At 46.4% G+C, this 24,448-nt stretch overlaps 1 protein-coding gene across 1 annotated transcript in view; it reads left to right on the forward strand.

Moving 5' to 3' along the window:
* Positions 1 to 23,519, forward strand: part of LOC144674912 (ras GTPase-activating protein 3-like) — a 68,184-nt gene extending 44,665 nt beyond the window's left edge. Inside the window, exons 3-9 of the mRNA XM_078536041.1 lie at positions 2,981 to 3,075; positions 9,038 to 9,114; positions 16,623 to 16,703; positions 17,519 to 17,591; positions 19,884 to 19,960; positions 21,216 to 21,320; positions 23,138 to 23,519. Of these exons, the coding sequence (XP_078392167.1) occupies positions 2,981 to 3,075; positions 9,038 to 9,114; positions 16,623 to 16,703; positions 17,519 to 17,591; positions 19,884 to 19,960; positions 21,216 to 21,320; positions 23,138 to 23,345 (716 nt within the window). The 3' untranslated portion in view covers positions 23,346 to 23,519. The remainder of the gene's footprint in view (positions 1 to 2,980; positions 3,076 to 9,037; positions 9,115 to 16,622; positions 16,704 to 17,518; positions 17,592 to 19,883; positions 19,961 to 21,215; positions 21,321 to 23,137) is intronic.
* Positions 23,520 to 24,448: the final 929 nt, after the last annotated feature.

Below are 24,448 nucleotides of genomic sequence, written 5' to 3' on the forward strand. Positions count from 1 at the left end.
TGACTCAGCATTAGGTTATTCATTGCTTTAAGAGTCACAATGAGGAATTGTAAGATATACAAGTTCATAAACACCAAGCTGCAGCATTGGCACTTAACCCTTTGAGACTGATGGATAATTTTTTTCTATTTGTTCATGGGGGATGTAGGCATCTCTGGCTAGGCCAGCATTTTATTGCCCATCCCTAATTGCCCTTGTTCACAGGGCATTTAAGAGTCAACCAGTCTGGCATCACATGGAGGCCAGACCAGGTAAGGATGGCAATGTCCCTAAAGGACATTAGTGAACCAGATGCATATCAGCAATAGTTTTATTGTCATTATCAGGCTCTTAATTCCAGAATTTTTATTGAATTCAAATATCACTATCTGCTGTGGTGGGATTTGAACCCAGGTCCCCAGAGCATTACCCTGGGCTATCTGGAATATTGGTCCATTGACAATACCACCATGCCACCATCTTCCCCCTATTTTGCTGATGAAAAGGGAATATGAGTGAGAGTTAGGGAATCAACGCTTTGAACGAACTAAACCCTCATTATCTTAAAGACCCCCTCACAGATCTTCCGCCTTTTCAGAAAGAAGGCCTTGCATTTATGTAGTGCCATTCACGGCCTCAGGACATCCCAAAGAGCTTTTGAAGTGCAGTCAAGGTTGTAATGTAGGAAATGGGGTAGTCAAACTGTGCACTGCAAGCTCCCACGAACAGAATTGTGATAAATAAGCAGATTATCTAACTTAATGATGTTGCTTGAGGGATGAATGTTGACTGAGAACATGAATGCAGAAAAGTTTGCTGGTGTGTGTGTGTGTGTGTGTGTTTGAGCAGTTCTTGTTAGCAATCACAAATTAATAACTGCAGATGATGAATCCTTAGTGTTGCTGCTAGGGAAATATTTGATGGAAGATGACATCCAAATGCCAGAGGGTGATGCATGCACAGGATTGTATGAGGACCACGGAGAATACAGTGTCTACCATGGAACTAGGTCAGAAAAATGTTGCAGGCATTTAGTTATCAAATCGAATTATCACAGACAGTTTCGAAGGAGAGTGAGAGAACATAAACAATCACGGCGTGAGAATGTTTTTTATGGTTTAGGTTGAGACTGTCATTTTATTTACCACTTAAAATGCTAGCTAATTGTAACGACTGTAAAAGCGTATGTGGTGTTTTGGATGTTACCCACATGTTCTTTTACTGTTTGACAAATTAGTGAAACTCTGCTGCTTTCCAAAGATGTCAAGGATCTAACCAGTAGCAGAATTAAGCTGATGAAATCTTCCTGTTTTACCAACTCACGCTCTTTCTGGCATAGTCAGCAACAAGAAGTTGCATTTATGTAGCACCTTTAACGTAGTAAACGTGCCAGAGCACTTCACAGGAGCAATACTCAGACAAAAATTGAAACACTGAACCCCATTAAGGGTGACCAAAAGCTTTGTCAAGGAGGTAGGTTTTAAGGCCTTAAAGATGGAGAGAAAAGGTGGAGAGGGGGAGTGGTTTGCGGAAGGAATTACAGAACTCAGGGCTCTGGTGGCTGAAGGTACAGCTGCCGGTGGTGGGGTGATTAAAATCAGGGATGGACAAGCTCTGTATTTAGAGTGAGGTCTCTGCTGTGAGATCAGCCTGTGACATGGAACACAAAATAAAACCTCAAGTTAAAAAAAAAGTCAGGAAGTCCAAAAATATAATTGCAATGTTGTAGTTAATTATTGAGTGAGACACCGGATAGACACCAGGTGTGCGCTGTTCTGTTAGTCAGGAGCTGTTCACTGTGGAGGAAGTTGCCAGATGAGCAAGATGTATGTTTTTGTGTTCATTTGTTTGAGTAGACACTGTACAAATGGACCCTGAAAGTGCTCCTGTGAAGTAAAGTGCATAAGGCGCTAATTGCAGCTGTGTGCTCTGTTTGCGCCTTAGCTAAAAGGTTGTAACACCTTAGGTGTGAGCCGCAAGCATTTTCGAACTGGAAAACAAGCAGAATTTGCCTATGGTATTGTCCTCAGGAAATGACAAAGTTACGGAGTATTTACAGCCCAGGAACAGGCCATTCGGCCCATCTAGTCTACGCTAGTGTTTATGCTCCACATGAGTCTACTCCCCACCCTCTTCATCCCCCTATCAGCATATCATTCTATTCCTCTCTTCCTCATGTGTTTATCCAGCTTCCCCTTAAATGTGCCTATACTACTCACCTCAACACTCTTCGGTAAAGAAGTTTCTCCTGAATTCCCGATTGGATTTATTAGTGACTGTCTCATATTGATGAGCCCTGGCTTTGATCTCCCTCACAAGTGGAAACATCTTCTCTATATCTACCCTCATTGTAAAGACATCTATCAGATCACTCCTCAGTCTCCTCTTTTCTAGAGGAAAGAATCCCAGCCTATTCAATCTTCCCTGATAGCTACAATCTCTCAGCTCTGGTTTCATCCCTTGTAAATCTACTTACATTTTTTCCAGTGGACCTATATCCTTTTTGTAATATGGAGACCAGAACTGTACTGTTGACAGTTCTCCAAGTGTGGTCTAACAAGGTATACAGATGTCAGAACAGTGAATAGTCCTCCTCATGCAACCTAACCAAGGCGTATGGAGATCTGAAACGTGCATTGTGCTCTAAGTGGGGTCTAACCAGGGTAAATGAAGACCAGAGAAATACACTGCAGTTGCTGGAATTCTGAAATAAAAACAGAATATGCCGGAAGTACTCAGCCGGTCTGGCAGCATCTGTGGAGATAAACAGAAACTGGCTCCAGGTGAATGGTCATCAACTTGAAACAATACATTTATTTCCACCTTACTGTTGCTGTCAGACCTGCTGAATATTCCCGGCATTTTCTGTAACACTTTGCTGTAATATTTTGGGCAGTTGTTGGGCAATACAGCAGAGTTCAGTCCATGCAAGAGGGGGTGGGGAGTATTTTTGAGAAGGGAAATCATTAACCATACACATCTTTCTGCTGCCTCTTTACAGGTAAAGTTGCCATCAAAAAAGAGGAACTTCAGAAATATCATAATCGAGATACCTGGTTCCCACTGCAGCCAGTGGATGCTGATTCCGAAGTTCAGGTGAGATCAGTTGCGTAACTAATGGGAAAGAAATAGAAAGACTTACATTTGTATAGTGCCTTCCACAACCCCAGGGCATCTCAAAGCACTTTGCAGCCAATGAAGTATTTTTTTGAAGTGTAATCACTGTTTTAATGTTGGATAAGCGGCAGCCAATTTGCACACAGCAAGCTCCCCCAAACAACAATGTGATAATGGCCAGATCATCTGGTTTTTGTGCCGTTTCATTGAAGAATAAATATTGGCCCAGGATACCAGAGAGAATTCCCCTTTTCTTCAAAATAGTGCCATAGGATTTTTTATGTTGAGCTGAGGAGGTAACCGGGCCTGTTTAAAGTCTCATCTGGAAGACAACATCTTTGGCAGTGCAGCACTCCCTCAGTCCTGCATTGGAGTGTCAGCCTGAATCTTGTGCTCAAATCTATGAAGTGGGACTTGAACCCATAACCTCCTGACTCAGAGGCAAGAATGCCAATGAGCCAATGCTCACACGGTACCACAAATCTGAGACACTGTGATTCTCACTTAGAGTGATAACCAGCTGACTATATTTTCAGCCTGCGCTACAGGAGTGGGAGAGGAGTCACATTCCCATAGGCCTGAATATTGCTGTTGGCGTGTGGGGGCGGGCCCGATACGTCGACACGCAAAATGACACGAGGTGACATCAGGCATGCATCCTGACATCATCGCGCGTCATTTAGATCTTTCGTTCGGCGGGCGCGCGTGCAAGAGGTCGCTGCGCGTCCACCGAACTGTCAAAGGCCTATTAGGGCCATTAGGGGAGTGATTTAGATCATTAACAACGCTCCCCGTCCAACCTTAAGGTTGGGGGGGCAGGCGAAGAGCCCAAGCGGCCTTTGCATTTTGCAGGGAACTTCGTCCACGGGCGGGATGAGGTTTCCTGAAGGTTTTATAAAATAATTTGCACAATTCGTAAACGTGTCCCAGCAGCTCCATGCCTCAGGGAGATTTCTGCGCTCTTTCGCGCACAGGCCCCGACTCTTCCTCCTCCAGGTTCGGGCCCGCTCCCGCCCAGCCCACCCCACCCCACCCCACCCAACACAACACAAGTTAAGTTTCTGGCCATGGAGAACCTTTAGAAAGAAACTCGTTCTTTTGGTTGGTTCTTGGTAAATAAAGTGTTTTCCTCCACTGCAGGTGCATATATATATATAACTTTGTTATCCTAACGTAGATTAGTGGGGTCTGGACAAATTTCAGTGTCTAGTGTAAAGTGAGTTTGAGGCAGTCATCAGGTTGTGGAGTTGCAGGTAAGAGCAGTCAGGTAAGCTGACATCTGCGGGTCTAGTATCCTGAACTATGGGCTGGCAAGTCAGGATTTAAACCTCAGCATTGGCAGGTGTTTACAATTGGCCCTCATCCAGATGTCAAATTGCCAATTGAGGTTGGGCAATTGGCCAGTATGTCACACAGTGAAGATGGATGCTTGTGGGTGAAATTACCTTCTACAGAAAATTAATGCTTTGGGTTAGAAAAAAAAATAAAAGCTCAAAACGTTTCACTGATTATTTTGCAGTGTTTCTTTTTTTTTTTGCTCCAATATTTGGTTGGTTTCAACAAACATAAAGTCGCAACAGTTAAAAACCTGAGCAACACTCCCAGCATCTGAATTACTTACTCTCCGTCTGCCATTTTTCACCTTTTAACTTTTTCTGGTCACTTTCATTGTGGCAACTGTTTTATTTTGGACAGAAAGAGCTTGAAGAGTGTGTGACATTTCCTCCCCTCTGTTGTGAGACGCTAGAAATCTTTTTAAACACGTGGTGATTGTGCAAGGCTCTTGGAATGTAGTCCGAGTGACACAGAGTAACCACTCTGCACAATTCTTCTACATAGTCTATTTTCCTGCCTCCATCTCTTTCTTGACATTTATTTCTCATTTTACATGACCTACTCCATGTAGTTTAGATAAATTTCCCCATTCAGCTAGGAAAGAAAATGTTATTGTTGAATAGTTTAAGGGGTGTTTTTGTGGAGTTCACTAATGGCCCAGCCAGTCATTGCTGGTGATTATCCCGGAGTATCCTTATCCCACATTCCCAGCCTATTCCCACATCCCATTATCCCTCTTTCCCTCAACTACCCAGCAAACCAGTTGTGAAATGTTGATGTGGTCTCTGCTTCGGCATTGACAGAAGGCGTGAATTACAGAGATCCTGCTTAAAAAGACTCCACTTGCTCCCTACCCTAAATTTCCATGATTTAATCCTCCTTTGTTGCTTTAATCTAACCTATTCAATCATTGGAAACATTCTGTTCCATTCCTTTACAATTTAAAAAATCTCCATCAAATAATTCCATCATCTCTGTCTGAGTGAACAAAACTCCAAATTTTTCAACTTTGTATTAATATACAAAGTCACATCACAAATATACGCAACATTAATGTACCCTCACATCAGACAGCAGCGTGGTGAATCCTCACAGCACCCTCTCAATTCTCACAACATCTCCACTGTTCCCAGGGAGCCCAAAACTTCCTACTGTAGTCTTACTAAGGTTTTATATAAACTCAACATCCTTAGATACCGGCACATAAATCGACCTATGAAGCCTTGAATAGTGCATCCAAAACTGGGGGTTTGAATTATTCACCGAGTATAAAAGTGGGTACCCTTTAATATCCCACCCAGACTAATCCCTCTCTCCCCTTCACTCCCCGCACCCTTTAATATCCCACCCAGACTAATCTCTCTCTCCCCCTCACTCCCCGCACCCTTTAATATCCCACCCAGACTAATCTCTCTCTCCCCCTCACTCCCCGCACCCTTTAATATTCCACCCACTCTAATCCCACTGTCCCCCTCACTCTCCGCACCCTTTAATATCCCACCCAGACTAATCCCTCACTCCCCGCACCCTTTAATATCCCACCCAGTCTAATCCCACTCTCCCCCTCACTCCCCGCACCCTTTAAAATCCCACCCACTCTAATCCCACTGTCCCCCTCACTCCCCACACCCTTTAATATCCCACCCAGTCTAAACCCACTCACTCCCCGCACCCTTTAATACCCCATCCAGTCTAATCCCCCTCTCCCCATACCCTTTAATATCCCACCCAGTCTAAACCCACTCACTCCCCGCACCCTTTAATATCCCACCCAGTCTAAACCCACTCTCTCCCCACACCCTTTAATATCCCACCCAGTCTAATCCCACTCTCCCCCTCACTCCCCGCACCCTTTAATATCCCACCCAGTCTAATCCCACTCTCCCCCTCACTCCCCGCACCCTTTAATATCCCACCCAGTCTAAACCCACTCTCTCCCCACACCTTTTAATATCCCACCCAGTCTAATCCCACTCTCCTACTCACTCTCCGCACCCTTTAATATCCCACCCAGTCTAATCCCACTGTCCTCCTCACTCCCCGCACTCTTTAATATCCCACCCAGTCTAAACCCACTCTCTCCCCGCACCCTTTAATATTCCACCCAGTCTAATCCCACTCTCCCCCTCACTCCCCGCACCCTTTAATATCCCACCCAGTCTAATCCCACTCTCCCCCTCACTCCCCGCACCCTTTAATATCCCACCCTGTCTAAACCCACTCTCTCCCCGCACCTTTTAATATCCCACCCAGTCTAATCCCACTCTCCTACTCACTCTCCGCACCCTTTAATATCCCACCCAGTCTAATCCCACTGTCCTCCTCACTCCCCGCACTCTTTAATATTCCACCCAGTCTAAACCCACTCTCCCCCTCACTCCCCACACCCTTTAATATTCCACCCAGTCCAATCCCACTCTCCCCCTCACTCCCTGCACCCTTTAATATCCCACCCAGTCTAATCCCACTCTCCCCCTCACTCCCCGCACCCTTTAATATCCCACCCAGTCTAAACCCACTGTCCCCCCTCACTCCCCGCACCCTTTAATATCCAACCCAGTCTAAACCCACTTTCCCCCTCACTCCCCACACCCTTTAATATCCCACCCAGTCTAAACCCACTCTCCCCCTCACTCCCCGCACCCTTTAATATCCCAACCAGTCTAATCCCACTCTCCCCCTCACTCCCCACACCCTTTAATATCCCACCCAGTCTAATCCCACTCTCCCCCTCACTCCCCGCATCCTTTAATATCCCACCCAGTCTAAACCCACTCTCTCCCCGCACCCTTTAATATCCCACCCAGTCTAAACCCACTGTCCCCCCTCACTCCCCGCACCCTTTAATATCCCACCCAGTCTAAACCTACTTTCCCCCCTCACTCCCCACACCCTTTAATATCCCACCTAGTCTAAACCCACTCTCCTCCTCACTCCCCGCACCCTTTAATATCCCACCCAGTCTAAACCCACTCTCCCCCCTCACTCCCCGCACCCTTTAATATCTCACCCAGTTTAATCTCAGTCTCCCCCTCACTCCTCACACCCTTTAATATCCCACCCAGTCTAATCCCATTCTCCCCTCACTCCCGCACCCTTTAATATCCCACCCAGTCTAAACTCACTCTACCCCCTCACTCCCTGCACCCTTTAATATCTCACCCAGTCTAATCCCACTCTCCCCCTCACTCCCTGCACCCTTTAGTATCCCACCCAGTCTAACCCCACTCCCCCGCTCACTCCCCACACCCATTAATATCCCACCCAGTCTAACCCCACTCCCCCCCTCACTCCCCACACCCTTTAATATCCCACCCAGTCTAATCCCATTCTCCCCCTCACTCCCTGCACCCTTTAATATCCCACCCAGTCTAAACTCACTCTACCCCCTCACTCCCTGCACCCTTTAATATCTCACCCAGTCTAATCCCACTCTCCCCCTCACTCCCTGCACCCTTTAGTATCCCACCCAGTCTAACCCTACTCTCCCCCTCACTCGCCACTCTCATTAATATCTCACCCAGTCTAATCCCACTCTCCCCCTCACTCCCCACACCCTTTAATATCCCACCCAGTCTAATCCCACTCTCCCCCTCACTCCCCACACCCTTTAATATCCCACCCAGTCTAATCCCACTCTCCCCCTCACTCCCCACACCCATTAATGCCCCACCCAGTCTAATCCCACTCTCGTGCTCACTCCCCACAGCCTTTAATATCCCACCCAGTCTAATCCCACTCTCCTGCTCGCTCCCATATCCTTTAATCGTTCTCTTTTCCAAGTAACAACCTCCTTTTTGTTTGTGAGGAATATTGAGCTTTGCTCCCCCCAAATGGTCAGTTTCACATCCTACCCACCATCCATGTTCTTTCCGGTTGAGTGAGTTACTCTGCAGTGATTGACCTTCCCATTCTGTGTCTGTGTTGTGACCTGTCCTGCACACTACGTTAATGCAGTAAATTCACCCGATCACTGGCAAAGAGTGTGGGTGGTCACCATTTTGAACTTCCATCAGAATCTGATGCAAAGAGTGGATGTGTCTTAAACTCCCACCTATCTTTACATCACAGCCCGTATCACCTGCTTGACCCCTTGTGCCCAGTTATAAGGTACCGTTAAGTAAAAGGTGCATTCGTGGGATTTAAAATTGGGCTGACTGCTAATGTGAGTGTAGCATCTCGTGGCTGAAAAGGGGGGGTCAATTTATACACCAATTGTATTCAAAAGCATGATTTTTTGCTGGAAATTGTTGTTGATTTATATGCCGAGTTGACATATATGCTGTGATTTATGGTACATCATGACTTTTAGAGTTGAAATCTCTCGTCATGAATCCCAATATTCCATTTACGACAAACCGACAGCTTCATATTCAATTTTTTATCATCATGTTTATTTAAAAATGGAATTCTAGTTTTCAAACTGCTTTATGTGGGATTTGAACTCATGTTCTTTGGATTACAAGTCCAGAAGCATAATGACTGTATCACCGTACCTGGCACACCAGTGCAGCACTGAGGAAATGCTGCACTGCCAGAGCAGCAGTACTGAAGGAGTGCTGCACTGCCAGAAGGGTGTAACTCTATTTTATGATCACTATTTCAGGGCAAAGTTCACCTGGAGCTGAGACTGAGTGAAGTCATCACTGATATTGGGACCATTTGCCATAAATTGGCCACACGGTGAGTCTCTGTTTTATTTTGCACCCTATGGATCTGTCTAAATGCCGTAATCTATTATCTAATGAGATTTGCTATGTGATTTGACCATTTATTATAGTTGTGAGCTCAAGGGAGTTTTTTGCAAGAAAATTATTTGTGCTTGACTTCTTCCATCTCCCTGAGGTCCCATGGGCCTCTAGAACCCCTTCTTGATCCAGGACACAGGGAACAACTTAAAAAGTTCAGATGGATAGGAAAAGGGGAGACCATTCAGCCCCTCGAGCCTGTTTTGCCATTGAGTTTGCTCTTGGCTGATGTGTATCTTAACTTCATCTACCCACCTTGGCTCCATAACTGTGGAGCATCAGGAGAATCGTTTTAAACACTTGCTTTCACCCTAGATTCTTCTACAACTGTTTATTCAATGAAGTTACTCAGCTGGTGAAGTAACAGGACTGTTGCTAGTTTGCGCTGTAACATTTATTGAAGGCGCTGGTTGTCGAGTGCTCTAAAAGCTGCAGGGCCTGTCCTCCCTGAGTCAGCCATGTAATCAATGTCAACACACTCCTCTCTGCAAAGTGCTCCCTGGCTCGATCCCAAGAAGCCAGTGATCGGGTGAATTTACTGCATTAACGTAGTGTGCAGGACAGATCACAACACAGACACAGAATGGGAAGGTCAATCACTGCAGAGTAACTCACTCAACCGGAAAGAACATGGACGGTGGGTAGGATGTGAAACCGACCATTCTGGGGGAGCAAAGCACAATATTCCTCACAAACAAAGAGGAGATTGTAGCTTGGAAAAGAGAACGATTAAAGGGTATGGGAGCGAACAGGAGAGTGGGATTAGACTGGGTGGGATATTAAAGGGTGTGGGGAGTGAGGGGGAGAGTGGGATTAGACTGGGTGGGATATTAAAGGGTGTGGGGAGTGAGGGGGAGAGTGGGATTAGACTGGGTGGGATATTAAAGGGTGTGGGGAGTGAGGGGGAGAGTGGGATTAGACTGGGTGGGATATTAAAGGGCGTGGGGAGTGAGGGGGAGAGTGGGATTAGACTGGGTGGGATATTAGAGGATGTGGGGAGCGAGCAGTAGAGTGGGATTAGACTGGGTGGGATATTAAAGGGTGGGGGGAGTGAGTGGGAGAGTGGGATTAGACTGGGTGGGATATTAAAGGGTGTGGGGAGTGAGGGGGAGAGTGGGATTAGACTGGGTGGGATATTAAAGGGTGTGGGGAGTGAGGGGGAGAGTGGGATTAGACTGGGTGGGATATTAAAGGGTGTGGGGAGTGAGGGGGAGAGTGGGATTAGACTGGGTGGGATATTAAAGGGTGTGGGGAGTGAGGGGGAGAGTGGGATTAGACTGGGTGGGATATTAAAGGGTGTGGGGAGTGAGGGGGAGAGTGGGATTAGACTGGGTGGGATATTAGAGGATGTGGGGAGCGAGCAGTAGAGTGGGATTAGACTGGGTGGGATATTAAAGGGTGGGGGGAGTGAGTGGGAGAGTGGGATTAGACTGGGTGGAATATTAAAGGGTGTGGGGAGTGAGGGGGAGAGTGGGATTAGACTGGGTGGGATATTAAATGATGCGGGGAGTGAGGGGGGAGAGTGGGATTAGACTGGGTGGGATATTAAAGGGTGCGGGGAGTGAGGGGGAGAGTGGGATTAGACTGAGTGTGATATTAAAGGATGTGGGGAGTGAGGGGGAGAGTGGGATTAGACTGGGTGGGATATTAAAGGGTGTGGGGAGTGAGGGGGAGAGTGGGATTAGACTGGGTGGGATATTAAAGGGTGCGGGGAGTGAGGGGGAGAGTGGGATTAGACTGTGTGGCATATTAAAGGGTGTGGGCAGTGAGGGGGAGAGTGGGATTAGACTGGGTGGGATATTAAAGGATGTGGGCAGTGATCTTGCATTTATGCAAAGCCTTTTGTGACAGCTCATTTCAGCTTTCTAACAGCCAACTAACCATTTGTTGAAATGCAGCCACTACAGTCTAGTCTTGCATGCAAATGCAGCAGCCAGTGGTGCATAGCAAGATCCCACAAGTAGCAATGAAGTGAATGGTCAGTTAATCTATTTCTGTTGGCGTTGCCGAAGGGTAATGTTGTTGAGGCCACCAGGAAAGCTGTCCTGCTTGTTGACCAGTGCCTTTGGGATCCAGCATCTTTTGAATGAGACATTAAACCAAGCTCCTGCCTGCCCTCTCATCTGAGTGTAAAGGATTCTATGGCAGCTCTTTGAAGAGCAGGGGCATTCTCTCTGAACCTCTGGCCAATATTTTTGTCTCAGCCCACAACACTACAACTGGTTATCTGGACCCTATCACACTGATGTTTGTGGGAGCTTTCTGTGCGCAACTTGACTGGAGCAGCAACAACAATTTGCATTCATATAGTGCTTTCAACAGATTCAATGTACCCACAGTGCTTCACAGCATCCCTTAACAAACAAAACCTGACACCAAACCACAAAAGGAGATTTTGGGACCGGTGGTCAAGGAATGTCTTAAAGGAGGGAAGAGAGTTAGAGAGCTGGAGAGATTTAGGGAGGGAGTTTCAGAACTTCAGGTCAGGCCGCTGTAGGCACGGCCACTGAAGGTGGAGCGATTAAAATAGGATATGCTTAAGAGGCCGGAACTGGAGTGCAGAGATCTCGGAGAGTTGTGGACCTGGCGATTATAGAGTTAGAGAGGAATCAAGGCCATGCGTGGATTTGAAAACAAGGATGAGAATTTTTAAATCAAGGCATTAGCCAACCAGAAGCCAGTGTAGACCTGTGAGCATAGGAGTGTTGGACGAACAGGATTTCATGTGAGTTAGGAGACGGGTAGCAAAATTTTGGATCACTTCAAATTTCTGGGAGGATCGAGTGTGAGAGGCCGGACAGGTGGGCCAGGAGTACATTGGAATAGTCAAGTCTAAATGTAACATCTAAAGGCATGAATGAAGGATTTGGTAGCAGGTGAGTTGAGACAGGGTAGAATTGACCGATGGTTAAGGAGGTGGAAATAAACAGTCTTAATGATGCCCTGAATATGTGGCCGGAAGCTCATCTCAGGGTCAAGTATGGCATCAACGCTACAAACAAACTGGTTCAGCTCAGACAGTTGCCAGGGAGAGGGTGGGAGTCAGTAGATCAGGAACGGAGTTTGGGGCAGGGACCGAAGACCATGGCTTCAGTCTTCCCAATATTTAGTTGGAGGAACTTTCTGCTCATCCAGTTCTGGATGCTGGATAAAAAGTCTGATAATTAAGACAGAGTTGAGAGAGGTGGTGGTGAGGCAGAGCTGGGTGTCATCAGCATACATATGAAAATTAATGCTTGTTTTTGGATGATGGTCAAAGTGCAACTGGTAGATGAGAAATAGGAGGGAGCCGGGGATAGATCCTTGGGGGACACCAGAGATAACGGTGGGGCAGGAAGAGAAGCCATTGCAGGTGATTCTCTGGCTATGATTAGATACGAATGGAACCAGGATTCCTACATTACAACAAGGGCTGCACTTCAAAGTACTTCATTGGCTGGAAAGGGCTTTGGGCTGTCATAAGGTCATGAAAGGTGCTATAGAAATGCAGGTCTGACTTTCTTTAACATCATGGGAACTTTGCATTTGCATTGCTGACAGTGAGAATAATGTCCTGTCAAAATGCACAAAACCCACCATTTTAAAATACCAATCACAAGTGTTTAGTACCAAATAAAAGGCACCATCACATTTTTTCGTTTGGGCATCCTTTGAAATAAAAAAGTCTTTTTACAGTATGCTGACAGCTTTTGAGTTGTGTAAAGCCCAGACAATATCCCTAGAGGGAATGGATATTGTGCTGACAAACCCAAAGGTTTTTAAACACATGCAAGATTATGAAACAATTACTAACTTGTTCAGAGAAGCCCTTGTAGGAAGGAAATGGTAATTTGGCTCTTGCGTGAAGGACACTGGAAATTATGCAGCAGTTTCCTCATTGGCAATTCTCTCTATCGTTCTAGACTTTAAAGCACAAGGTTGAGCCCTTGTTCAGCATGAGCGAAGTCTATCTTCAGCTGGCTTGTAACAGAATTCATGTGTCAGATCGGACGGTTTACTGCTATGGAACACATGAATCAGTGGCTGTTGCATATGTCATGTCCTTCCAACAGTTTAATGGCTCAGCTTAAGTCAGCCCAACCCTCTGTTATTTCAACTAATGGACTCAATTAATTTCTCATTAGTCCCTCCATATGCACACCCAATAATGCACGTACACTCTCTATCACATATAAACATTCACGCTCATGCACAGACGCAAACTGGCACACAGATGCACATATTTACATCCACACACTCACTCACTTACACACATTCTTCGGCTTATACACGCTCACACATTCACAAACACCCACGCTCATGCGCATATACACTCTTGCACGCAAACTTATGCGTACATATTATGACCGATGCAGTTGGTAAAGTGGAGTTATTTTTAAAAATCCCAGAGGGAAACTTTAAACAACTGTCATAACCAATAATTTTAAGTGTTATGTTTGAGATGCGACTCTAAATTCAGGAATCAGGCCATCAGTTCTCAAGGCTGTACATTAAACTAATTGAAACATTTTATTAGTTTACACAGGTTAAAAATATATATACACATGGCTACAAATTATTACTATCATAACTTTTAACAAATTCCCAAACTAATTTCCATTAAGGCAACAGCAACCCATAGACTTAACCAAACACCAGGCGAAGCATTTTCACCTTACAAATTCAAAATGAGGTTCCTTTCACTGTGGAGCCAGTTAGAGACTTGCAGCTGCCTTTTGATCTCACATTGCCTCTGCTCTGCACACCCGAAAACTACTGAAGTTATACCTACCAGCCCCATTGAATGTTAATTCTCATCGTATCAACAACTCTGAACTAAACCTCTCTAATAATAAAACCTCTTTCATTATACCAATTTTATTAGTAATATAAACATGTTGCTTGGCAGCTGCTAGAAAGGTGTAGTTTTAACCACCCTTCTTGAATGCTCTATTCAAAAAATGCAAATGCTCGCTATCTCTCTTCCATATCAGAACTAGTACATATCAAAGCACCCAGACTAGCTGGCTTTAATCCAATTAAGACACACTCACAGACTAAACCTCTATTTTAAAAGAAATATGTTTTCAAAATATTATATACATTAATAGCTTCATGACAGTACACACACAAACTTGCACATTCACAAACATCCACTCATGCACACAGAAACCCACATGTACACACTCTCTATACATAGACACACATTTGCACAGGCATTCACAAACACAGTCTCACATGCACATACTCTCTCACGCACACAGATATACACTCATGCAAACATATGCACACCCGCACTCTCGTATGCACACAGCTAAACATACGCTTTCAAACACATAGACATATTTGGGTGCACATACTTGCACTCTCCCAATTGCCTGCACACACACAAGTACACGGTACTGTTTGCTTTGTGTTTGAAGGGCACAAGTTCATTTCATCTTATCTTAGAACTATTCGAAGATTATATTAATTATATCATCTGTAGTGCTGAATACTTACAAACTCGGTGAAATTTTGGTTGATATTTCCTACTCTGTTTCGATCAATTTAAGTCTGGTTTTACTTTGCTCTTTCAAAAGTTGTCAGCAGAGCCACAAATTGTAAATTACACAAGATTCCAATTTTCTTCACACTCCCTCAGTACTGACCCTTCGGCAGTGCAGCACTCCCTCAGTACCGACCCTCTGACAGTGTGACACCACCTCATTACAGAATCTCTGACAGTGCAGCACTCCCTCAGTACCGACCCTCTGACAGTGTGACACCACCTCATTACAGAATCTCTGACATTGTGGCACTCCCTCAGTACTGACCCTCTGACAGTGCAGCACTCCCTCAGTACTGACCCTCTGACAGTGCAGCACTCCCTCAGTACTGACCCTCTGACAGTGTTGTGATCCCTCAGCACTGACCCTCTGACAGTGTTGTGATCCCTCAGCACTGACCCTCTGACAGTGATGTGATCCCTCAGTACTGACTCTCTGACAGTGTTGTGATCCCTCAGCACTGACCCTCTGACAGTGTTGTGATCCCTCAGTACTGACCCTCTGACAGTGTTGTGATCCCTCAGTACTGACTCTCTGACAGTGAGGCACTCCCTCAGCACTGACCCTCTGACAGTGTTGTGATCCCTCAGTACTGACCCTCTGACAGTGTTGTGATCCCTCAGTACTGACCCTCTGACAGTGTTGCGATCCCTCAGTACTGACCCTCTGACAGTGTTGTGATCCCTCAGTACTGACCCTCTGACAGTGTTGTGATCCCTCAGTACTGACTCTCTGACAGTGATGTGATCCCTCAGTACTGACTCTCTGACAGTGTAGCACTCCCTCAGTACTGACCCTCTGACAGTGCAGCGCTCCCTCAGCACTGACTCTCTGACAGTGCAGCGCTCCCTCAGTACTGACTCTCTGACAGTGCAGCGCTCCCTCAGTACTGACTCTCTGACAGTGTTGTGATCCCTCAGTACTGACTCTCTGACAGTGTAGCACTCCCTCAGTACTGACCCTCTGACAGTGCAGCGCTCCCTCAGTACTGACCCTCTGACAGTGCAGCGATCCCTCAGTACTGACTCTCTGACAGTGCAGCACTCCCTCAGTACTGACTCTCTGACAGAGCAGCACTCCCTCAGTACTGACCCTCTGACAGTGCAGCACTCCCTCAGTACTGACCCTCTGACAGTGCAGCGCTCCCTCAGTACTGACTCTCTGACAGTGAGGCACTCCCTCAGTACTGACCCTCTGACAGTGCAGCGCTCCCTCAGTACTGACTCTCTGACAGTGAGGCATTCCCTCAGTACTGACTCTCTGACAGTGCAGCCCTCCCTCAGTACTGACCCTCTGACAGTGTTGTGATCCCTCAGTACTGACCCTCTGACAGTGTTGTGATCCCTCAGTACTGACTCTCTGACAGTGATGTGATCCCTCAGTACTGACCCTCTGACAGTGTTGTGATCCCTCAGTACTGACACTCACAGTGTTGTGATCCCTCAGTACTGCAATGTGAGTGTCAATTGGGATTTTGTGCTCAAGTCTCTGGAACCCACAGCTTTCAGAATCAGCAAGGAAATAGCTACCCAGTGTGCCCTAGCTGACATCCATAAAGTGGGCAAAGGACATGGTGGATACGAAACGTGTGGTAAAGGAGGCTTAGAGAGTCAAAGTGAAAATCGAAACGGAAAGTATTGCGGGAGTGGAAAGCAGGGAGGGAGGTGGTGAGTTGGAGGGGGCAGTAGGGTGGAATTCAAACACATGGCAAAGAACACACATTGATGAAGGAAAGGAGGGAGAAGAGGCAGTCACCTCAACTGGAAACTTAGATTGACCCTGAATGTTTTCAGCACGGGGTGAATTGGTTGATCAATTACTAAGAAACGCTGAGCAGGAACACTACACAGGAAGAGGGAAACTTCAACACTGTTTTAACACGTGATCTTACTCTTCTTTATTTGTTTCTAACCAGTGTTATAGAGTGCCAAGACTTGCCAATAGTCAATGGACAATGTGATCCATATGCAACAGTTACCTTGTCGAGTCCATCCAGGTATCTCTTCAAATACCATTATTTATTATCACTTGTTTGTTACCTGCAGAAATAGCTGATCTCAATCTATATATTATTGAAATTCCTGTGAACTTTCTGTCCACAAACTTGGTTCTCTCTGTCATCAGTGCTCATCTGATTCAGGGATAGATTTCCAATCTGCAGCCTGAACCAGAAAGAGCCCACCTTTCATTTCCACGCACCCCAACATTTCCCATTTAGGCTTTGCTATGTCAACAGTCTTGAAATAGTTACTGTATCTGGCCACTAGGTGGCTCTGTAGAGTGAATTTTTAACTCTCTCTCTCTCTCTCTCCCAGTTGCAGTAGCGTATTGGCTATGTTACTGGATGAGTAATCCAGAGAGTGATGAAGGTGATTTAAAAAAAAACTTTCCACACGAGGAACCCAGGGGGTGGGAGGGTGGGGGTGGGGGTGGGGGTGGGGGGAGCACGAAATGCTGGTTTAACACCAGCCCAATATTGACTTCAGCTAAGAGTGAAGTCAGACTGGGTATAAAACTAGCGTTGCACCCGATCCCATCAGTTTCCTGAGAGGCGGGTTGGCTTAAAATGAACCCCCAGGAGGTCACGCCCCCACCGTTTGAGAATCCCTAATGCTGGGTAGTAATCTTGGACCCTTAACCCTAACTTCCTCTCTGCAAAGATACTGCCCAAGCTGCTGAGTCTTTCAGCTCAAACTGATTCTAACTCAGGTCTCCAGCATCTGCAGTATTTTGCTTTTTGTTTTTAGAAGTTTCCCTGTGTTTAAAGCCATGCTTTGACACGGTTCTGACTCTCTTTGTTTTGGGTACTAGGTCTGAGTTGAAGAAAACAAAAGTAAAACGAAAGACGAACAATCCCCAGTTTGATGAAGTGTTTTATTTTGAGGTAAGTGCTCATTGAAGAGTTGCTTCAAAATCTCTTGTTCGACCTTCACAAGTACACCTGGTGGGTGTTTGTGACTCTGTTTTATTTTGGGTTTGACATTGTGAAACTTGGCTTGTTCACGAATCATTGATCTTTTTGCACTTTAATGAATCATAGTGATGAATATTTGAACCAAAATTATATGAATTTATTAAAGTCTTTCTAATGGCACTGAATGAATATTCAGCAGGGTCCAGACGTCCAGTGCGGACTCCTAGTCTAGACTCCCAGTTGTGAGCCCCAGTGCCGTCTCCTGATGTGGATTCTCGGCACGGACTCCTGGTGGGAACTTCTGGTCCAGATCCCAGTCCAGGCTCCTGGTGTGGACTCCCGTTGCAGACTCCCAGTCCAGACCTCAGTCCAGACTCCTGGTGAGAACTCCCATTGCAGACTCCCAGTCCAGATCCCAGTCCAGACTCCTGGTGTGGACTCCCATTGCAGACTCCCAGTCCAGACTCCTGGTGGGAATTACCGTTGTAGACTCCCAGTCCAGACCCCAGTCCAGACTCCTGGTGAGAACTCCCAGTCGAGACTCCAAGTGCGGACTCTCGGAGCTGGTACTCAGTCTAGTTGTAAAACTGAGATAAAAGCAAAATGCTACGGATGCTGGAAATCTGAAATAAAAACAGAAAATGCTGGAAAAGCTCAGCAGGTCTGGCAGCATCTGTGGAGAGAGGAACAGAGTTAATGTTTCAAGTCTGTATGACTCTTCTCCAGAAGAGGAGCTCTGAAGAAGAATCATACAAACTTGAAACTTTAATTCTGTTTCTCTCTACACAGATGCTGCCAGACCTGCTGAGCTTTTCCAGCATTTTCTGCTTTTATATTAGTTGTAAAACTGCTTTTTTTCTGTTTCTAGAGCGTGTTTTAGAAATATTTCAAATAGACCAAAGTGAAAACTCCTGAAACTTTGTGCAAAGTGACTGAGATTCCATGCATCGGTGCCAACTCTCTTTATATTTTGGGTGTGTGCCACACCGTCCATCTGGTAGCAGCTTCTGGATCATCCCTCTGGACTCACCAAGGCCAGGATACTATCAGCTATTAAATTCCTGCCCTCTGGAATTCTCTATACACTTCACTACCTCTCTGCCTCCTTGCAAAATCCTCCACAAAAATCTTCCACCTTGGGGTTTTTCTCCCTTAGCCTTTCAATTCCCCTCTCTTTTTCCATCCCACCCTCCCCATTCCCTATCCCAACTTCCCCATTCCACATCCCACCCTCCCCATTCCCTATCCCAACTTCCCCATCCAACCCTCCCCATTCCCTATCCCAACTTCCCCATTCCACATCCCACCCTCCCCACTCCCTATCCCAACTTCCCCATTCCACATCCCACCCTCCCCATTCCCTATCCCAACTTCCCCATCCCACCCTCCCCATTCCCTATCCCAACTTCCCCATTCCACATCCCACCCTCCCCATTCCCTATCCCAACTTCCCCATCCCACCCTCCCCATTCCCTATCCCAACTTCCCCATTCCACATCCCACCCTCCCCACTCCCTATCCAAACTTCCCCATTCCACATCCCACCCTCCCCATTCCCTATCCCAACTTCCCCATCCCACCCTCCCCATTCCCTATCCCAACTTCCCCATCCCACCCTCCCCATTCCCTATCCCAACTTCCCCATCCCACCCTCCCCATTCCCTATCCCAACTTCCCCATCCCACCCTCCCCATTCCCTATCCCAACTTCCCCATCCCACCCTCCCCATTCCCTATCCCAAGTTCTCCATTCCACATCCCAACTTCCCCATTCCCCATTCCCTATCCCAAGTTCTCCATTCCCCAGTGCAGTTTTCACAATAATGCTGTTCCTCCTCCCTGTAAGCGCCTCGGAAATATCTTGCTTCCTGTGAGAGGTCTGTGGAAAAGCAAGCTGCTCTTGTAGGATCCCAGAATGATACAGTACAGAAAGAGGCCAATCAGCCCATCGTGCCTGTGCTAGATATATCAACAACGATAGTCGGTGTCCGCTTCCACTCCCTCCCACTCTGATTATCACTGAACGTGTGCAGCAAAATGGGATCAGCTCACACACCCAGTCCCTCCACAGGGCTGAAAGATCCCATTGCGCCCAGAGTGTGTCTGGCCAGAACATTATGAACATGCCTCTCTCGCCATCTTTTGGAGTTGGGAATCATTATGCGATACAACTATATCGGATCTTGGTCTTATGTTTACACTGCAAAGTTGAGCTCAAAGGGAACTCTAGCCTCTGCGTCACTCGTTTACTCCTTCAATGTAGGTGACCAGGCCATGCAGCTACAGTCGAAAGTCACACTTTGATGTTGAGGAGGAACATGTTGAGAAGATGGAAATCAGGTGAGAACACTGGCTCAAAGCTCCTTCAGCTGATGTTTGAGTCCCAATCTTAGGCTAAGTAACATTTTTATTTCCCAGATCCAACAGGATTTTATTTTGTGGCTTTGTTCCTGTGCGGGCCCTGTGTGACCTCTGTGGTGTGGTTAATTGAACAGGGTCAAGTAGGCTATGCAGTAGAGATTCCATCCCTCCCACCCTCCCATATTCTAGATGGGGTCTGATCGATATTTATGCTAAAGTGGAATTAATTCCATTGATCCACACTCAATCCTCGTTTTGTGTTTTATACAATGTGACTTGAGCTTTTTGACACTATTAGGTGTAGCTTTGATGTCTATTTGGATCTTCTTCCAGGACTCTCATTCCTGGTGGAAATCTCAGCCACAAAGCAGAGCCCATGAACTATTGTAAAAGCAAATTAGATAGTATCTTGCAAAAGAGAGATAGCAGAAAGTACGGGGAGTGAGGGAGAGAGAGGGATTAGACAGGGTGGGGGAGAGTGGGATTAGACTGGGTGGGATATTAAAGGGTGCGGGGAGAGAGTGGGTTTAGACTGGGTGGGATATTAAAGGGTGCGGGGAGAGAGTGGGTTTAGACTGGGTGGGATATTAAAGGGTGCGGGGAGTGAGAGGGAGAGTGGGATTAGACTGGGTGGGATATTAAAGGGTGCGGGGAGTGAGGGGGAGAGTGGGATTAGAGTGGGTGGGATATTAAAGGGTGCGGGGAGTGAGGGGGAGAGTGGGATTAGACTGGGTGGGATATTAAAGGGTGCGGGGAGTGAGGGGGAGAGTGGGATTAAGCTGAGTGGCCATGTGGAGAACAATGTTTGCATGGAAACACAGGAATTATTGGAGGTTAAAAAACTAGGATCCACCTCACTCACCCTAGCAGAGCCTTGAGACACCAATAATGGAGTTATTGACCAATCACAGTGATCAATCTCTATCAATGAGTCTACAACAGCCCCAGACATGAGGTGAGGAATTCACATTAGTGAATCTATTGTTATTTCTTACAACAACCCCCTAGCTTCATGGTCACTTTTACTGAAACCAAATTTTTATTTCCCGATATTAGTTCAATAATATAACCACTGCGCCACCATACTGAGTATTTAGATACGTCTGAGATTTATCATGTATGTTAAGGTATATATAAGTCTGCTAAAATCCCCTAATAAGCAATAGTGTTTACAGTTTTTCATACCTTGTGATGTGTTTTACACCTCCTGAGGCACTGAATGTTATTTTTCTAGGATTGACCTCTGGAACGCCAGTAACTTGAAGTTTGGCGATGAATTTCTTGGGGAACTGCGGCTCCCTTTAAAGATTCTAAAGCAGTCTTCCTCCCATCAAGCATGGTAATTGAGATCTCACTGAATTTAACAACTCCTTTTTTAAAGGTGTAGACTGCGCAGCAGCGAACACGTTGAACTCGTTAAGGTAGGTGCCCCAGCACCAGAGGTGAGGCTAGAGGTCCTACCACAGGGCCTCACCCGTCTGTGTCAGGCAGAGGAAAACCCAGTTTGGATTTTCCCCCCCAGAATTGCAATGCAGGAACTCTTGCGTGAGATGCAGGGGCCAATGTTCAGTGGTGGAGGGCAGAATTATTGTTTCCAAACTCCCCTCTGTATGGTCAAACGGTCAAACATTCAAACTGAGTGTTGCTGACCACCTTATTCACATTACTGTTGCAAAGGTTTAGTAAGAGGGAAATCAATGGGTCCAGCTCTTGTTGAACAATAGGAGTGTGTTAACAATGCACACCGTTATTAATGTGTCGATTGTGCAGCGAGTTCAGGGAATGGAGCGAGACTCTGGGAGTCATGGCTCTCCAGAACCTGTTGGTTTACGCCACTCCGCATATCTCCGCGTGAAATCGCGTGAGATACCTCAGTTGGCGGGCATTCTGGCTGGCCGCTGATTGGCCGGCCAATGTGAAATTGTGGGTCAGGGGCTAATTGGGGCCGGCGATCTGTTTCCCAACCGCTGGACCCCGGCCCACCCATCGCATCCGTCCGCCCAGCCGAAAACTCAGGCCCAGGTTTTTTCTTACTTTTCCTTTGTGTCTCTTTTTTGAGAATTTGACATTCCCCTACCGGTGAGCTTGCAGGCGATCGTGAGGGTGGGGAGGGGGCGTCCTGTAAGATTTCCCCCCGATGGCCTTCCCAGCACCCTCCTGCCCGCACCGACCTCTGCGCAATTTGACGTGGGGGTGGGTGAGGCCTAGGGTGCCTGGCCCACCCTCTCCCCACATGAGGCCTTTAGTCAACTTGGATGGCAGATCTCCAACCCGGGTCTCCTGCCTGAGTGAGGGAGCAGAACTCCTGCCTCCAGCCAGTTAATGCCCCTCGGGGATGGCTCCAAGGCTGATGTGATCGATGGGGATGTGCTTCCCACTGACTCTTCGGAAGGCAGCCTGGGAAACCTCACCATTCGAAAAGCCCTGCTCTTTATTTCCCTTCCTGACCCTGATTTGACTCTAATTCACCCGATTTCCTTCTCTGGTGTTTCGCTGTTTCTCTCTCAATCCTTAAATCTCATTGGTTAAGGAGATGGACTCTTGGTCCCATCATTCACTGAGGTCCCTGATGTCTTATTGCCTGGGCTGTGCCATTATCAGCTCACAGCCCCAGCCTGATCTGGGCCATTACCTACTTCTTTATTCCCTCCTAAGCCAGTATTTATTTCCCATTCGCTGTTGCCCTGAGGGCACTTAAGAGTCAGCCTCGTTGTTGTGGGTCGGGAGTCACATGTAGGCCAGACCGGGTAAGGGCGACAGATTTCCTTCCCTAAAGGACATTAGTGAACCCAGATGGGTTTTTACAGCAATCGCCTTTACTGGTCTCAGTTTGTGTATCTCCAGAATTTAAAAAAAAAAATCTGAATTGAAGTTGATTGGATGAGAACTCCCATTCTGTGGATGACCAGTTAGATTGTCAGGTTTACCGAATGCAATTTCCCAATATTCCACACGGGGATTTCACTCTCAATCTCCGTGTGACATCCAAGGTCACTGCCTGATCATGTGGGACGTACTTGGCTTACCTTAAAGAAAACTATGGAGTAAGTGCAATAAAGCAAGGGTCTAGAGATTTCGGAATATTTATTTGGTGTTCATGCTGCAATATCTGTGCTAAAAAAGCCAACAATTTCCTTTCTTGCTGTTGTATCACAGGTACTTCCTGCAGCCCAGAGATAATGGAAAGCCCATTAAACCTGTTGATTTGGGCTCCTTGCGGTTAAATGTTGTCTACACTGAAGATCACGTTTTCCCGACTCAATATTACGACCCATTGAGAGACCTTTTATTAAAGTCAGCGGACGTTGAGGTGGGTTTGTGTATGCTAACCCTGACCCTGATCGTACCCCTAAATCCAACCTAAACCTAACCCTAACCTTCGATCCTAATCCTAACTCTCAGCCTAAACCTCACTCGAATGGTAACCCTAACACTAAACCCAAATTTCAGGCAATGGAAGACATGGACCGAACAATCATCGAAACCTAGGGGACTTAATTGCTAAATCTGCAGGTTATTTTGTTCAACTGTCAGACTGAATAAAGGAAAGATCAGAGAGGAAGAAAAAAGACAGATAATGCTGGAAATGCTCAGCAGGTCTGGCAGCATCTGTGCAGAGAGAAAGAGAATTAATGTTTCAGGCCTGTGACCTCTCATGAAACCTGGAAGAAATGAGAAGATTTCATAGGTTTTGAACAAAGACAGAGGCAGGAAAAGGGGGAACATATGAAATAGGGGCAGACATAGGCCATTCGGCCCCTCGAGCCTGCTCCACCATTCAATAAGATGGTGGCTGATCCATTCCAATTCCACATTCCCATCTACCCCCGATAACCTTAAATCCTTGATAGAATTAAATTTATGCAGTGACCCCGTGTCCACTGACATTGGTGGCAGAGAGTTCCAAAGTCGCTCAACCCTCTGGGAGAAAACATTTCTCCTCATCTCTGTCCTAAAAGGGCGACCCCTAATTTTAAAACACTTCCCCCTAGTACTGGACTCACCCACAAGAGGAAACATCCTTTTCACGTCCACCCTGTCAAGGCCGTTCGGGATCTTATAAACTCCAATCAAGTCACCCCTCACTCTTCTAAACTCCAGTGGAAACAAGCCCAGTCTGTCCAACCTTTCCTAATAAAACAACCCACTCATTCCAGGTATCAATCCAGTAAACCTAGGGAAGAGGGGAAAGATCACAAGAGAATGTCTGTGATATGATGGTGGAATTAAATGAGAGATTAAATGACTAAAGTGATGATGGTGCAAGGCACAAGGAGATGGTACTGAGACAAGTAAAGAAACACAGGATGGGTCTAGAGGAGGTTTGAATGGTAACAGCAGAATGACAGAGGAGGAGAGAAACAGGGAGAACTGGGAAAAGGGAAAAGGCTCCCATAGCTCAAGGATATTGAGGGAAATGTAGGGAGACCCCAGGAGTGCAAACCATCTCCCCCCAAAACTGTGAAT

The sequence above is a fragment of the Cetorhinus maximus genome, unplaced genomic scaffold (assembly GCF_964194155.1).
Source record: "Cetorhinus maximus unplaced genomic scaffold, sCetMax3.hap1.1 HAP1_SCAFFOLD_862, whole genome shotgun sequence".
NCBI lineage: Eukaryota > Metazoa > Chordata > Chondrichthyes > Lamniformes > Cetorhinidae > Cetorhinus > Cetorhinus maximus.